The sequence below is a fragment of the Mus caroli genome, chromosome 9 (genome assembly GCF_900094665.2).
Source record: "Mus caroli chromosome 9, CAROLI_EIJ_v1.1, whole genome shotgun sequence".
Lineage (NCBI taxonomy): Eukaryota > Metazoa > Chordata > Mammalia > Rodentia > Muridae > Mus > Mus caroli.
The window spans coordinates 5753347-5768841 of record NC_034578.1 but is presented as its reverse complement, the minus strand read 5'-3'; the positions used below and the strand labels follow the sequence as shown (position 1 = coordinate 5768841).

General features: G+C 38.9%; 1 protein-coding gene across 11 annotated transcripts in view; it reads left to right on the top strand.

The window, feature by feature from the left end:
* Cntn5 (contactin 5) overlaps window positions 1-15495 on the top strand; it is a 1179522-nt gene that overhangs the window by 1151558 nt on the left and 12469 nt on the right. For all 11 annotated transcript variants that reach the window (XM_021171282.2, XM_029481828.1, XM_029481827.1 and 8 more), the window contains 2 exons: window positions 13198-13384; window positions 13787-13899. In XM_021171282.2, the coding sequence (XP_021026941.1) occupies window positions 13198-13384; window positions 13787-13899 (300 nt within the window). The remainder of the gene's footprint in view (window positions 1-13197; window positions 13385-13786; window positions 13900-15495) is intronic.

Here is a 15495-nt window from a genome sequence, read left to right as displayed (position 1 = left end):
TGTCTCCTGATTAAAGGCATGTAGTACCACACCTTTGACTAAGCTTTTCTTTAATTCCTTTCACAAGATGGATGCTTAGCTGGGGAGGATCTTGCTCCAAGGTCACCGCTTCCTTAATTTCATTTAATAGGTCTAATCTGTTTATCCTCTTGAACTTAGGATTTAGTTCCATTTCACTTCCTGGTGCCCCTTTAAGCACTGAACCATACTATTTTCTGTGTGTGTGTGTGTGTGTGTGTATGTGTTTTCTTGTGCAGCTTCCTCCATTTCCAAAGGACAATAAACCAAAGGACAGAGTCTATATTAGGCTGTTTTCATATTTTCTTTGCAAATGCATTAATCTAAATCTTTTCACCTTAGACTCAGGTAGACTTTTCAGACAAGAGCAAAAATCAGTCATATTCTTCACCAAAATAGCACAAAAACAATCTCTTAGCAATATGCTAAAATTCTTCTTCCCTGAAACTTCTTGAGCCAGGCTCTCACAGTTCAAATCACCCTCAGCACCACTGTCTTCCATATTCCTACTAGTATGGTTTATTAAGCCCCACATAAAGCATTGGACTGTTTTCATAATCAAAAGTTCTAAAATTCACATTCCTCCAAACAAAAGCATGGTTAGGTCTATCATAGGAATACCCCAGCTTCTGGTACCAACTTTTGTCTTAGTTAGGGTTTCCATTGACTATAAAGAGAACCATGACTATGGCAATTCTCATAAAGGAAAATATTTAATTTAGCAGTTTAGTCCACTATTATGGTGGGATGCATGACAGTGTGCAGGCAGACATGATTTTGAAGGAGCCAATAATTCTACATCCTCATCATAGGCAGCAGCAGGAGTCTATGCTCCACACTGGGTGGTTCTGGAGCTTAGGAGACCTCAAAGCCTGCCTCCACAGTGACATACTTCCTTTAATAAGGCAACCTCCTATAGTATCACTCTTCATAGACCAAGCATTCAAACACATGAGTCTATGGGGAGGGTGGCATTCCTATTCAATCCATCACAAATACAAAACAAAACAAAAAATAAATCAAGTCCAAGTCTGGCAAGTGAGGTGATTTGCACTTTCTTTGGTTTTGGTTTGGATTTTGTATTTTAGTTCCTGGTTAAGGCATAAAGTGAGGTCTTGATTCTCATGCCAGGTAACTTCATTCACAATTTGCCTGATTTTGACATTTTTCCTCTGATGCAGCTGTACAGAGTATCAATAAAGGTATCACTCTAAGTTTCCCTGAAACCATCTGTCAATACACTGCTCATATATATGTTTTGTGTGAGGAGGAATCTGCCATTACATCTTAAATGGTTTAAGAAATAATAGAGCAAGCATTTTGACTTGAGCTAATTTCTATTCATAATTAACCCACCTCTTTTAAATATATTAACTGTGTGATCCTAATTAAAATCATTGTTTTTTTGTTATTAAATTAACTAATCCCTCTAAGGGTATCCTGGTCTTCATAGTGAGTACCAGGCTAGCTTAGAAGAAAGAAGAGAAGGAGGAAAGAGAAATTGTGAATGGAAGAAAGCAAACAAGGAAGGAAGGAGAGAGGGAGGGAAGGAGGGAGGGAGGGAGGGAGAGAGAGAGAGAGAGAGAGAGAGAGAGAGAGAGAGAGAGAGAGAGAGAGAGAGCACAAGATGGATAAACAAGGTTGTACCAGAGCAAGTTCCTAGTCTTCCAGGAAACTTTCTTCAAGTAAGAGACTTGAGGTCACTCTAGCAAAATCATCTCTTTCTGTGCATTTTAGATCCATTCATGGACATTTGTAGTCATCATGATTAGGCTAGATAAAAAAAAATCCACTGAGCTTTCAACAAGACTCTAAATTATACTAACCTTTGCATCTCACAATGAAGAAGACTCACACCCTCTAAAATCCCAAATGCACACACTATCTAGTACTTTATAAAACCTTTACAATTGTTTGATGATTTTATAGAATAACTTATGTGAAAAATTTGGTTCCTTTCAACTTGTTTGAAATGGTATGGTTCTAAAGACTACATTTAGAAAACACGATCATAGAGATATGTTGAGATTTTCAGCTTGTGAGATGTAGTTTGATTGAGACTTGGAAATGGGCTGTATCACTGAACAACTCTGATTCATGAATAAGCATGACCTTCCCATCTGGACTACCATGGCTGTCTCTGGCCCGTGCAAATACTTTATTAGATTCTTTCTTGAATTTATGAATTCGCCAGCATTCAAATGTCCACTGAATGGTAATCCCTGAATCCTAGAGTGGTGTCCCTCACACTTACAAGAGCATATCAGGAATTTTTGAGCCTGCAAATTCAAAGCAGATGTCGTCCTGGCAGGAAAACAGAATAAGAGATCAGACCAAGTCACATCCCCTCTGTCAGATCTCCCTAGACCTGGAAGAAAGTTTTCAGGAATGAAGGAAATGCAGTCTGAGCTGCTTGCTTCTTCTATCCCTTTATTAAAGTCGGGTACAGAGACAGGTCCTCACACTCCCCACCTCAAAGAACACAGTCTAATGCTGGGGAAGTTTATGGGAATCAATATGAACAAAACCCACAGTAACAATAGAATTTCCATGTCTATAATTATCCTAGGATTCTATATCATGTTAATCTTCAAGACACAGTAACAATAAATCTATGGCAGTGCACTCCCTAAGTTTACATTTCTCTATGCAGGAGCACATACTTCTGTTCCTAAAATACCCTCTGTTTTCCTAAATAAAAAAGGTCAGTTTGCTTGCTAGAACAGAAAAGATGATTGCCAAGATTAAATTATGGTATCTATTTTTACTCCTCCCAATTGTAAGAAATGTTTAACTCTGTGTGTATGTGTGTGTGTGTTTGTGTGTGTATATATATATATATATATATATNTATATATATATATATATATATATATATATATATATATATATATATATATATACAGAGAGAGAGAGAGAGAGAATCATTTTAATAGTAAGCAAGCAATACTGCCAGTTCTTGGTAGGGAAATGGATGCTGAGTACCTTAGTTTCAGTTCTGAACTTGATACTTATGAAAGGAAAGCAGAAGATGAGGCAATCTGTCCCATTTAACACTGGTCTCTAAATCGCTGCTCCAGCAACCCTACTCATGGGCTTTGTGCAGCACTTATATGTGCTCACTTTTAAGCTCCCAGGGAATCTGCCACTTAGCAGTTCATTTCAGACTTGTCACTAAAGCCATTTCAGCTTATTGATTGCCTCAAAAGATACCAATTGTGTTGTGCTTTATAAAATCAGTTGTGGTAGAGATTTCTTAAGGGGAGAGGCAACCTGATTGCTGTTTATTTTATGATCTGGACCCTAATCATTAGAGCAGAAGATGAAAACAAATGGACCTTGGTGCTGTCTGACAATAACTATGGTAGGCAGATTGCTCTCCATTTGTCTACAGGAGAGGAAATAAAAGTGGAGCTGCAGATATAAGCTAATGGGAAAGAACCCTTTGCCAAGGGCTAAGACAAAGGCTATTTTCCTTTTCCATATGGTCTTTATTTTGCAGATTCTCTGTGCTTTTTATTACAACTATGTAAAAATAAGAATGCAAAAAACTAGACCATGAGAAGATGCCAATTCTTCTTTGCTGAACTTCTGTGGCTCCCAATATAAACCTAATGGTTTTCATGCCATTATTGTTAGGTTTCTTTCTTTGGGTATTTTCATAGGTTGTGCAGCAAAACAAAACCTTTTCTTTTCAAAATCAGTAAACAAAAAACCTTGAAATAGTATTTCAGCTTCTTTTTAAAAATTTAATTGATTTTTTTTCACTTATTTACTTTTATCCTCACTGACGCCCTCCCAGTTACCCCTCCCTCAATCCTTCCCCCATCTCTCCTCCACATCTCTGCTGAGCAGGTGACCACACCTGGAAATCCATCCACCCTGGCACTTCAAGTCTCTGTAAGGCTAGGTATTTCCTCTCTCACTGAGGCCAGACAAGGAAGTCCAGTTAAAAGAACAAATCCCACATTCAGGCAAGAAAGTTTTGGATAGCCCCAATTCCAGTTGTTTGGAACCCACATAAAGACCAAGCTGCACATCTGCTACATGTGTACAGGTTTCTTTCCCTAACCTGTCCTGATCCTATTGAAAGACATTCCACTGAATTATTTTAGAAAGCAGTCAATAGTGAATCTTATTTTTCGGTGGGTTTATTTCACCTGTGCTACGTGGAGGGCTACATAGAGGAAATTCTTTACCCGAGGTCCATTATGTGCCTGGAATTCTTGTCTAATAAGTAACAAAAGGATTTGCAAATCTCTTCTTAGACATAACACTATGTATTTCTTTGTTTGTTTTTGAGACAGGATCTTTTTTTAATGCAAGCTGTCTTGCAATTTAGCCAAAGATGACGTTGAAATTCTGATCCTCTTGGCTTCCACAAGTACTGGAAGCACAGACTTTTGCTACCAGACTCTATTTAATTCTGTTATTTCTACAGGAACCTTAGCCATTATTTTGTTTGTTTCATCAAACATAATACACTAAGCAGGGAGGTGGAGAGATGGCTCAGTGGTTAAAAACAATTGTGTAAGCTTTAGCATTCATATCCATCAGCCATGTACCAATCAACACATCTCTTACGTGCTTGTAAACCCCCAGGTCCAAGGTGGGCAGAAACAAAAAGACTGCTGGGGCATGCTGGCTTCTAGCCAAGCCAAGAGAACTTGAGACATAAATTCGAGAGAAACTGCCTCAAATGAGGAAGTGAAGCATGATGGCTGAGGCTGCCCGATGCACTCTCTGGCCTCCATACATTTGTCTGTTCATACATGTGCACATATACACACAGATAATAAGTCTTTACAAATTATACAGGAAACAATTGTGAAATACAAGTATTTTTAGAATACTAGCTTTCTGCTTCCTGAGGACCCCTGAGTTGACGAACATACCCACCTTCCATAGTATACACAGAGCCTACTTCCATTATCCATTTGTCTGTCAAAGAGTAGTTAGGTTGTCTCCAGTTCCTGGCTATTGTGAACATCATGGTATACCAGCAATCTCTGGAGCAGGATGTAGATTCCTTTGGGCACCTGCCAAGGAGAAGTATAACTGGGTCGTATGGTAAATTTATTTTTAGTTCTTTGAGAAATCACCACCCTGATTTCCAGAGTGGCTGTGGCAGTTTACATTTCTGCCAACATTGTTCACTGGGCCTTACAACAAATCACTCCAGCATTTGTTGTAGGTTGTTTTGTTCAACTTTGATATTCTGACTGGAATACGATGAAAAAAAAAAAAGGTGTTTTAATTTACTCGGGGCACCGAACATTTTTTTAAAGATGCTTTTTAGCCATTTTTATATCTTTTTCTAAGAACTCTCTGTTCAGGTCTCAGGTCCCACTTTTGATTGGGCCATTTGTTTCTTTGACTCTTATTAATCCTGTCAGGTGGATATCTAGCAAAGGTTCTCTCCCACTCTGTGGATGACCTCTTCACTAGGCTGTTTCTTTACCCCAGCAGATATTTTTAGCTTCAGGAAATTCAAAAGTAGCATGCTCAAGACAGAAACCTGATGTGGCTTTCTCGAAGCATAACTGGCTTCTACCATTCTCTTTCCCAGGGGCCCACGCCCCTCCCTATAAAAGGGCTGTTTACCGGATCTGCACAGGATGTCAGCCGAACTGAACTCACTTTTGGGTTCTTATTGTTTCTTAGTCTTTCACTTTTGAATGCACCTTCTGTTCCAAGCTCCTTTTTCTACAGCCACCTTCCTGTGTATGCCCCCAGCTGGTAGGGCTTCCCAAAGTTTTCTCACTAGAGTCTTTGGGACTAGAGAGGAAGGAGATCCCTCAGGCAAAACAGTCCATACCAGGCCACACCTATTGCAACTCCAGCTAAATGCTGAACGGCTTCAGCTAATTTAGCCTGTTGGTGAAGGGTTGTTGGTTCTCATCTGGGACAGAGTTCCCATGACGGCTCTACTCATGTGGGCATCTATGGAATAATCCTCAGACCTGCAAAGTCACTTAATTTCAGTGAAAACCTTTATCTCCCTACTTTCTCCCTCCTTCCTCCTCCCTTCTACCCACTTTGATTAAGCTTAATCAGGTACCTTTCAAAAATTATAAAGCTTGGCCAGGATTGGATGTTGACTGTTCATTTGCTTTGTTTGTGTCCTCAGTGATCAATGCCCACAGCTGCCATTCCTCTCCTTTTGTGTCCAGCATAGTTGGTATAAAATGGTCATTTTCATGTGCCTCAGTGTTGCTGATTCCCACTTTTGATCTTTTACCAATAAATAAAAGTCAAAGATGGCACTCAAAGCATCATAGCATTGCAGAGTATTAAGTGCATAAATATTTCAAGATGAGTACTTTCTAACTAAAACATTAACATTCAGGTCAAAATTTTTCCTTCATTAAAGCCTCTTATGCGTGTATATCATCTCACAGGGCATAGAAAAGTACGGTAGTAAAAATAATAAAATACTTCCAGAATTTTCTTATTCACTGGGATCTTTCTAAAATTTAGTAAAGAAAGCCAGGGACTCAATAGGTAAAAGTGTATGCTATCAAGCCTCATGTCTTGAGTTTGTTTCTCAGAATCCACATGGTGGAAGGAGAGAATGGGCTCCTTCAAGTTGTTCTTTGACTGTCACATGTGGGCCACAGAACATGAGTGCACACCCATATACACACACACAGACAGCCACATATACATACATATGTATACACACACACATGCAGCCAGACACCTACATACACACACACACACAGCCAGATACCTACACACACACACACACATATACATACACAAAGTAAATAAATAGAATAAAAAATAAGATAAAAAGAATTTTTCTAAATAAAATTCAATAAAGATGGTAAAGAATGGAAGAAAGCTAATGCCTGTGCTGAAATACACAGATCAGGAACAAATTCAACTTTATGTACAGTCAACCCTTCTCACTGCTTCTTAGATAGTAAAAGGAGCATTTCAAAAGGATAAACATGAATTGATTCAGAAAGTGACACCATTGGTATTCCTGTCACATTTCCAACTTCCTACTTCATATCCACTAATCACTATTGCCTCATAAATATTGAAACCTTAACTAACCATTGTTTATTTATCTTATTTGATTCATTAAATTGTGTCCTTTATGATAAATTACCTGGGCACAAAGCAACTATTATGCATGTAATTTAATCACACTGCCTGCCAGCCCATCAAGTGTGAAGAGCCAATTTAACAATATACTTAATACTAACATCAAAAGATTAGGAAGCTGGAGACAAACTAAACTGAGGCAAGCTGGCCTTTGCCAAGTAAAACAAATTCATCTGCTGTGGTAGCAATGTTCTCTTGGTCTGAGACTCTATAGATCTCGATAGAAGGCCATACTGATGTTGAATGTTGCGTAAGCCAAAGGCACATACAGAGGTAATTTTAGCACTGGTCAAGGAAAGGTTAGAGTGTTTTTAAACAGTGGTTCAGGTGAGCAATCAATAGATTGGCACAGAAATATCTGCCTTCTAACCTCAGTTTCCGTTAATCATGACTGTTAGATTTAGCAACACTAGTGGATCATCTGGAATTATATAAACCGAGCTGTTCCTAGTTCCCCTTAAACTGCACATGAAGTCCTGAGGAAAAAGACAACCTCATTGCCATTGCAGCAAGCGGCATCAAGTAAAATTGCCACAGAGCTTTGTATGTTTTCCTTTCCCTTCATCTTTGTGCAATGACCCACTCTCAAAATCCTATTTTCTAGGTCCAAGCAAGCAATGTAATAGCCTCTGGCCTCCCTCTACTTTATCTTTGCTTCACTGAAACAAACTGCACGCAGGCACATGAAGCTTTGTGTCTCAGCTCAGACCTCAGGAGACTTTTCTTTGTTCCAGGGGGAAAATAGTGGGGGCTTGTGGGGCAGTCAGGCATCTGACACCAACCTGCATAACTCACTGCAACCATCACTGCAACCAGCTCACAGGTGCAGTCTCCCCATCAAGAAAGCCTTCAAATCTTCCTTAGATACTTGATGGCTTTAAGATGAGTAGGGTACATCACACTGGTAATTATATAAGATGGCAAAAATCTAAGGAAATAATAAATGAACTGGTGAAGTGCTTTCTTTAATTCAAAAATATTTATTTTTTATAAATGGGTTTATTTTATAATTGAAATTATAGTATAATTACATTTCTCCCTTCCTTTTCCTTTCTGCAAACTCTCCCATATATCCTTCAATTCTCTTCTTTAAATTTATTATCTTTTTTACACTAATTGTTGTTGCGTGTACTGTATATGATTATGTATATACATATATCCCTAAATATAACCTGCTCAGATTGTTTAATGTTACTTGTATGTGTGTTTCCCGAGCATACTCTTTGGCATGAAAAGTTCTTTTTGATTGATGATAGAGATATGTGGTGTTAGATAAATATTGACAGACTGTATTTCCAGGTGATAGGCTGATGAATATATACATGATACATGTATTATAGACACAAAATGAGACATTTGATTGATGATAGGCTGAAAGATAGATGATAGATAGATAGATAGATAGATAGATAGATAGATAGATAGATAGATAGAGATAGACAGAGGTTATATGGCAAGATGATACATAAAAGTTAGATGATAGCAACAGGTAGGTTACATAGATAGATAGGTAGATAGATGGTAGGTTGATAATAAGCTTTAACCCAGAAGAAAAACACTAGGCTCATGGTTCTTGGTTTACAGGAAATGAGTGAGAACAGTCTTTTCTATACTTAAACAGCATCTCAGGTTATGAAGAAAACACATTCAAAATCAGGACCCAAATAGTCAAATAAAATACTCATTAGAAACAGTAAGATACAAAGTTAATACTACTAAATATTTTTAAATGTTTTCATTATTTCCCGTGTATAGGAGTTTTGCCCGTGTTGCATGTATGCCTGGTGCACAGAAAAGCTAAAGGAGAGCATTAGATTCCCTAGAACTAGAATTTAAAATGGTTACACACTGCCATGTAGGTTCTGGAAACTGCATCCCCTGGAATACATCCAGTGCTCTTAACCACTGGCCCAATACTGCTAGATACATAAACTGATGCTTCAAAGTAAAAACCTAAGAAGTCATCTCAGAATACAGAGTAAAGGTGCAAGAAAAATGTGTGTTTTTTTTTTTAAAACAACACAGAGGAGATGCCAGATGTGAAGGACAAAAGAATTTGGGTTAGTGAGCTCAGAGTTGCAGAGAGGGTAAAATATTTGCAAAAGAAATATCTAAAAACGTGAACAAAAACTCAAACCTCAAACACTAAACAACAACAACAAAATCCTTATTTCTGCTTGACACTAACAAAGCTGAATGTCACTTATTTATGAAGTAGATATTTTAACATGATAAAATACAAAAGATCAAAATAATAAAATTTAAAACAATCAAAAGATGCTAAGAAAACTGTCTCATATGCACCTTACACACACCAAACACAAGGTTTAAATATAAACCTCTGACTTCAAAGCCACAGTCTGCCTTGGGCTTGTAGCAATATGGAAAATGTTTTATGTTTATGCATTTCCGTTGAAAACAAAAGAATGTTCAAATTCTTTGAAATGTAATAGGTCATTTTTTATATTAGAAAGCTTTATTTTGTTCTAACTTTTAAGTTCATAATCCCACTTCTGGGATCTAGTCTAGGGAATTAGGATGATATGGAATACAAAAAAAAAAAAAAAAATCTGCTGTGAGCTAGCCACAGCAATACTTTAATCAAAAGTCAAAGTTAGTGGCATTGAGGAGTTGCTCAGTGGTTGGAGCACCTGCCACATAAGAATAAGGATTGGAGTTCAGATCCCCAAATACAGCCTATACCAGGTGGGTGTGATACCCACCTGTAATTCCAGTTCTGAAAGGCAGAAAAAGAGATTTGTCAGATGACTGATATTGGGTTTGAGGGAGAGAGAGCATGCCTCAACTTCTAGATTTCTCTCTGGGGAATCTAAAGCATGAGGTGTTGGTTCAGGTGGACAGAATTTTTTCTTTCATGAGTTTATCAGCACATGCATTTGTTATTTTACTTGAGATGTTTGATTTTATAATGATTACTCCAAATATTAAACCTACATCCAATTTTTAGAAATCCAAAATTTGTATTTTTATAAATCTGCAATTTGCTTAATTTAATCATTCAACTATATCAAAACATACTTAATTATATTTAAAATAATGTAACTCATTAAGAGACATTGAGGCAGAAGCCAGGGAATCAAATGCATTACAGGAAAAGAAAAATGAGCGTTCATTCAACTAGCAACATTCCAGCCAACTTCACAGCTTGAAAATAACTTGGACTTTTTCTTCCGTTCAAATATTCTCAGAGTCCAAGAAAGACAAGTTGTCTTCGGAATAGGGAATAGTGGGGCCAGCAGTGTATGAAATATAGAATGGGGACTTCCTGTTTTAGAAAACTACTTTTCTGAAGTTCACTCACTTGACTGTATTCTCTTCCAATTCTGTGGGAAGATTGGTTAAAACGATGATATCATTTTACTACCCCTCTTTTATATATAAATTAGAATTCTTTACATATATGTCAACCAGGGCTCAATTGTGGAGAACTGGTAACTCTCCTTTAAGCAAGGTGTATTGTATGAAAACAGTTAGCAAAAGTGAGGCAGCATATGCAGTGTGATTGCTCAAGAATGGCTTTCAAGAACAAACTCTAGAAATACAAAACACAAAGCTTATGATTTTCAAAGCAAGCCATCAAGGCCAGAAGCTAACTAGGAGGTCATAACTAGAGATTACTACTGTGTGATGCCAAGGAAGCCATCCTCATCTCAAGTTCCCTGTGATGACTGCCAGACCCAGAATGTATCTGAGTCTGCTCTGATTTGAATTAGCAACGTACAAGCAATATGCCTACTTCTTGAGCCACATCAAGCCAGGGACTGAGCAACAAGACATGTGTTAAGACTGCTGGGAAGAAGAAAGAAGAAAAAAAGCGCCTTCATGTCTCTGCTGGCAAAGAAAGGGCAATGCTTTACCCTTCTGCTCACTTCTGGCATCATACCACATGCTCCAGCTTCAAGTGGCCAAACTCAAAGTGTGGCAGCACCCAGACTGAAAGAGAGCCTTAGAAATAAAAAGGTTGGTTTTCTATCAGCAAAGAAAAGCACTACACTGAAGAATAGTGTGACAACTTATATGTTCTGTCTCTGTGTACTTTGCATCTGCACAGACCCAGTCAACAGATAGTGACCAAAAGCCTCAGTGTAACAAGGAAGGTATATGATGGCCATGCAGTGTCATGTCTACAGACAAAACTACAGGCATTCCCTGCTGAAGTATGAAGTTTCCCAGTCTTTCTGTGTGACTACTCTGTTCCCAGCACTGTTAGGAGGATGTGGGACCTTCAGGAGGTGGCACCTCACTGGAGGAAGCAGGTCCCTGAGGGTGGGGGCTTGAAGTTTTACAGCTCTGCTTTCTTCCTAGTTTCTAACTACCTGAGGCAATGTGACTAGATGCTGCCCCCAGCAGTTAGCATGCCTTCTCTGTCATTCTGAGCCATATCCTGTTGAAATTCTAAGTTTTGAAGCCTAAATAAACTCTTCTCTACTTAAGGTGCTTCTTAACAGGTATTTTAATCACAACAGGAAGAAAAACAACTGATGCACTGATCTCCAAAGAGGAAACTCAAAAGAACCCTCATCAGTCACACTGGGCACCAAAGTTGCTTGCATCGATTAGAAAACACTCACACTGCTGTATTAGAGATGAGGAAGCAGCATTAGCTCATATTATTAAGCATGTTCAAAACAATACAAGGTGTTGTCTATGTCTAAGTGATGGTCTACAGTGACAACTCCATAGTAAAAGTGCTGCCTGTAGCAGCGAAAAGAGCAGATCTTGGATTCCCATAAGCAATGTAAATGCCAGGTGTATGTGGTGATACAACAGTAATTCCAGCAGACAGCAGACTCCCAGATCTCATGCTTCCTAGCAAGACAAGCTAGTTGATGAGTTCAATATTTGAGAGAAATACCTTGCCTCAAAGAGTAACATAAAGAGGAATCAAGGACGATTCCTGAAACTAACCATGAGCCTCCACATGTATGCAAATATGCCTTCACACAGGCATACATACCATACACATGTGAAAAGAAGAAAAGGAACAGGAAAGACTGCAGTGGCATTCTATAAATGTCTTCTTTCTTTTCTTTTGCTTCTTCCCTGAGCCAGCATCTAGACTGGCTCAGGTCCCCAAGATGCCACAGTGATGCTCAGGTTCCTTACTAAGATCACAGTCTTTAGTGGCTTCCTATGCCACAGCCAGTGGAGAGATGCTGGAGAAAATCTCCAGATTCCAAGTAACTCCTCATTGCGCACATTTCAGACCAGCAAGTTTAGCTAAAATAGAATCTAGAAAATGCCATCTGGTCTTCTCAACTGCACAGAAGCCAGTGCATCAGAAGGAAGACAGGATGGATGCGGGTGAGGCATTGCCATAACCATAATTAAGATGTGTCTGGAGCATAATCTTTCAGGATGCTGCCTGCTGCGGCTGTAATACCTTCCCTGCCATTTTTGAATCATATCCTGTTGAACTTTGACAGCTAAAGTTCTGTTAGCCACTAACAGAGGTTAAGTTCTGAGGAGAGCATCACAGGAGAACATCGCTATTGTATCAAAGGAGTAGAGTTGACCAGAGTCACATCAGTGAGGAAAGATAAATGATCGTCAAGCAAACTGAGCCCTAAACAGCTGCAGTGTGACCCCTTTCCATACCTAGCACAATTTCAGTCCACTTAACCCACTCCAAGGCATCATGGGTGTTCTAATTACACTTTGTTTAATTAATGTAAGATGCTGTAATTTACCTTCATTTGGTATTTCAAAGTAATGGTTTTCCAGATAATTTCTCCATTGTTTCCTGGTAAATTGTTCTTCCATCCTGGATTGATTCTTCTTTAACACCAGAACGTGTTTTGGTATCGGTAGCACTCCCAAAATACAGTACACTCAGAGGGGAAATCAAGGCATTTAGGGGCGTTACAGCTTAGGGCTGTAAATTGAGGGGTTCAGAGGCAATTTCTTTCAGGGATTTGATCTCTAGCAACGTGGGTGGGTGGAGGGGATGGTGAGCAGGAGGGAAATAGGGTAAGTATGTCAGGCAGTCACAATCCCGGGGAAATTTTAAAATTAATTTGTCTTGTTATAATGTGTTGACAGATTAGTTACTGGAAAGATACCGAGCCAGAAGACTCCGTAGAAACAGTCCGAACCAGAGGGAATGAGTCATTCGTCATGTTGACGGGATTGGAAGGCAACACACTCTATCACCTCACAGTCAGGGCTTACAATGGAGCCGGCTATGGGCCACCCAGCAGGGAAGCAAGCGCCACCACAAAGAGGCACCGTAAGTGACCTGGGATTTTGTTTGTTTGAAAGCCACATGATCAGAAGCGATGCAAAGTGCATAATAAGCAGAGAAGGGAGCCTTGTTTCAGAGCTCAGATCTGAATTCCAAAACCAGCTCAAAAATTTTTCCCATTCCCAGTCTGTAAAGGTTATCATCCTGTGAAACAAGGCTAAGCGATTTTGACACAGAAGGGAGATAAAAGGATTCAAGTTCAAAAGCTCAGTGGAGTAGCTATTAAAAATGACACTCCTGGAGCAAAACCCCCCTCCTCTGATTCCAGCTGGAGGGAAGCCTATGGAGCCAGCCAACTACCAGGCACATGGAAGGCAGGAATCCTCAGGACTGAAAGGAAGAAAGGCTTTTCAGCTAGTGGTTCACTTTGGTGTGTTTATCTTGCAGCCCCTAGGGAGCCGCCTGGCAACCTCCGGTGGGAGCAGCAGGGCTCCCAGGTTTCCCTAGACTGGGAGCCAGTCAGACCCCTAGCCAATGAGTCTGAAGTCATGGGTTACAAGGTTAGTGTCTCTTCATTCTTGGAACAACATATATCTCAGAACTGTGGCTGTGATTGGGGATTGGAGTGGGGGGACGTGAATGAGACATCAAAAATTGACTGCTAAGTCTTTGCTTTTCTTCTTAGTTGTGTTAGCTCGAATAGATATGTGTAATAGGTTGAGCCTTTTTCCTTTTACCATCAGTGTCCATTTTCTCACCTATTCCTTTCTCATTGGCTCTTTCTGTTCCCCTTCACCAGCTCTCAACCTTCCTAAGGCTGACCCTTTAATACAATTCCTCATGCTGTTGTGACACCTGTCCAACTATAAAGCTATTTTTCCGTTTCTACCTCATAACTTTAATTTAGCTACTCTTATAAATCACAAAGTAAATATTTTGTATGCAGAATATCTGATATGTGACCTCTGTGAAAGGTCATTTTACCCTCAAAGGGGTCATGCTACCCTAGTGGAGAACCACTGCCTTAAACAATTCTACTTCTAATTTATTTTCATATATACATTCATGGTTTTTTATTTTGTTTTATATTTTTATAGAAGACTCTATGACCCACGAATGGGAAGGAAATACGGCATTTGTCTTTGTGCAATTGGCTTAACTTGCTTAACACAATTTGTTCTAGTGGCATCCATTTTCCTGCAAACGACATAGAGAAAAGGAAATTTCATTGCATGTATTTCCCTGATCCAGTCCTCTGATGTTGCACATCTAAATTGTTTCCATAATTTATCTAGCATGGATAGCATCACTGATATGCAATTATCTCTGAGATGTCTCAACTTAGAGACATACTTTTGGCAAATCCATGCCAGACAACTGGATCATATGAAAGACCTTTTGATTGTATTGTGTCTGTCTAAGAATGAATGCTTGCCTGTGGTGTGGGAGGCAACAGCCAAACTCAGTTCCAAAACCACAAGGCATCTGAAAGAAAAGAGTAGAATAAAACAACAGGATCCTGAATTCAGTCTGAATGCACACAGCCCTGTAGCACCTGCAGGACCCTGGAATGTAAACTTTGTTGGCAGATGACAAAACCTGGGCCTCTAAAACTGAACAGGATGGTTTTCTGTTAAAAACAAAAATAAAACAGAAGAGTAAAGTACTAAGGCGAGCACATCAAATAGGAAGGATTGCATAGAGAAACATCGGGCTACAAAAGGACACATTTCATGGGTATCTTGCCTTGGATTTATAGGCAGTCTGGCGTGAAAATCTCTACACAACCTGACAAACAACTTTGTTTAAAAATATATACGACATATGGGTTGATGTGTCCTAATTTCTAACTTCTGTTTCATATCATCAGAGTTTAACATTGAATTCTGTGCAGAATTACCAGTTGAATATTATTTATGATAGGTTTGAAATTTTTTTCATGTCAATATTTAGGCTAACAACCATTATGATTTTGGTTTTCAACCAAAAATACTGACATATTTTGTGCATAAAGTAGTAGAAGTCTTAAACTTACAACAGACACATTTACAAATAGAATATATATCCATATATATTCATGAATATGTGTAAAGCCATTTTCTACTAATACAAAAAGCAACTTACAGTGTTTCTTAACTGAAAATAATATTGATCAC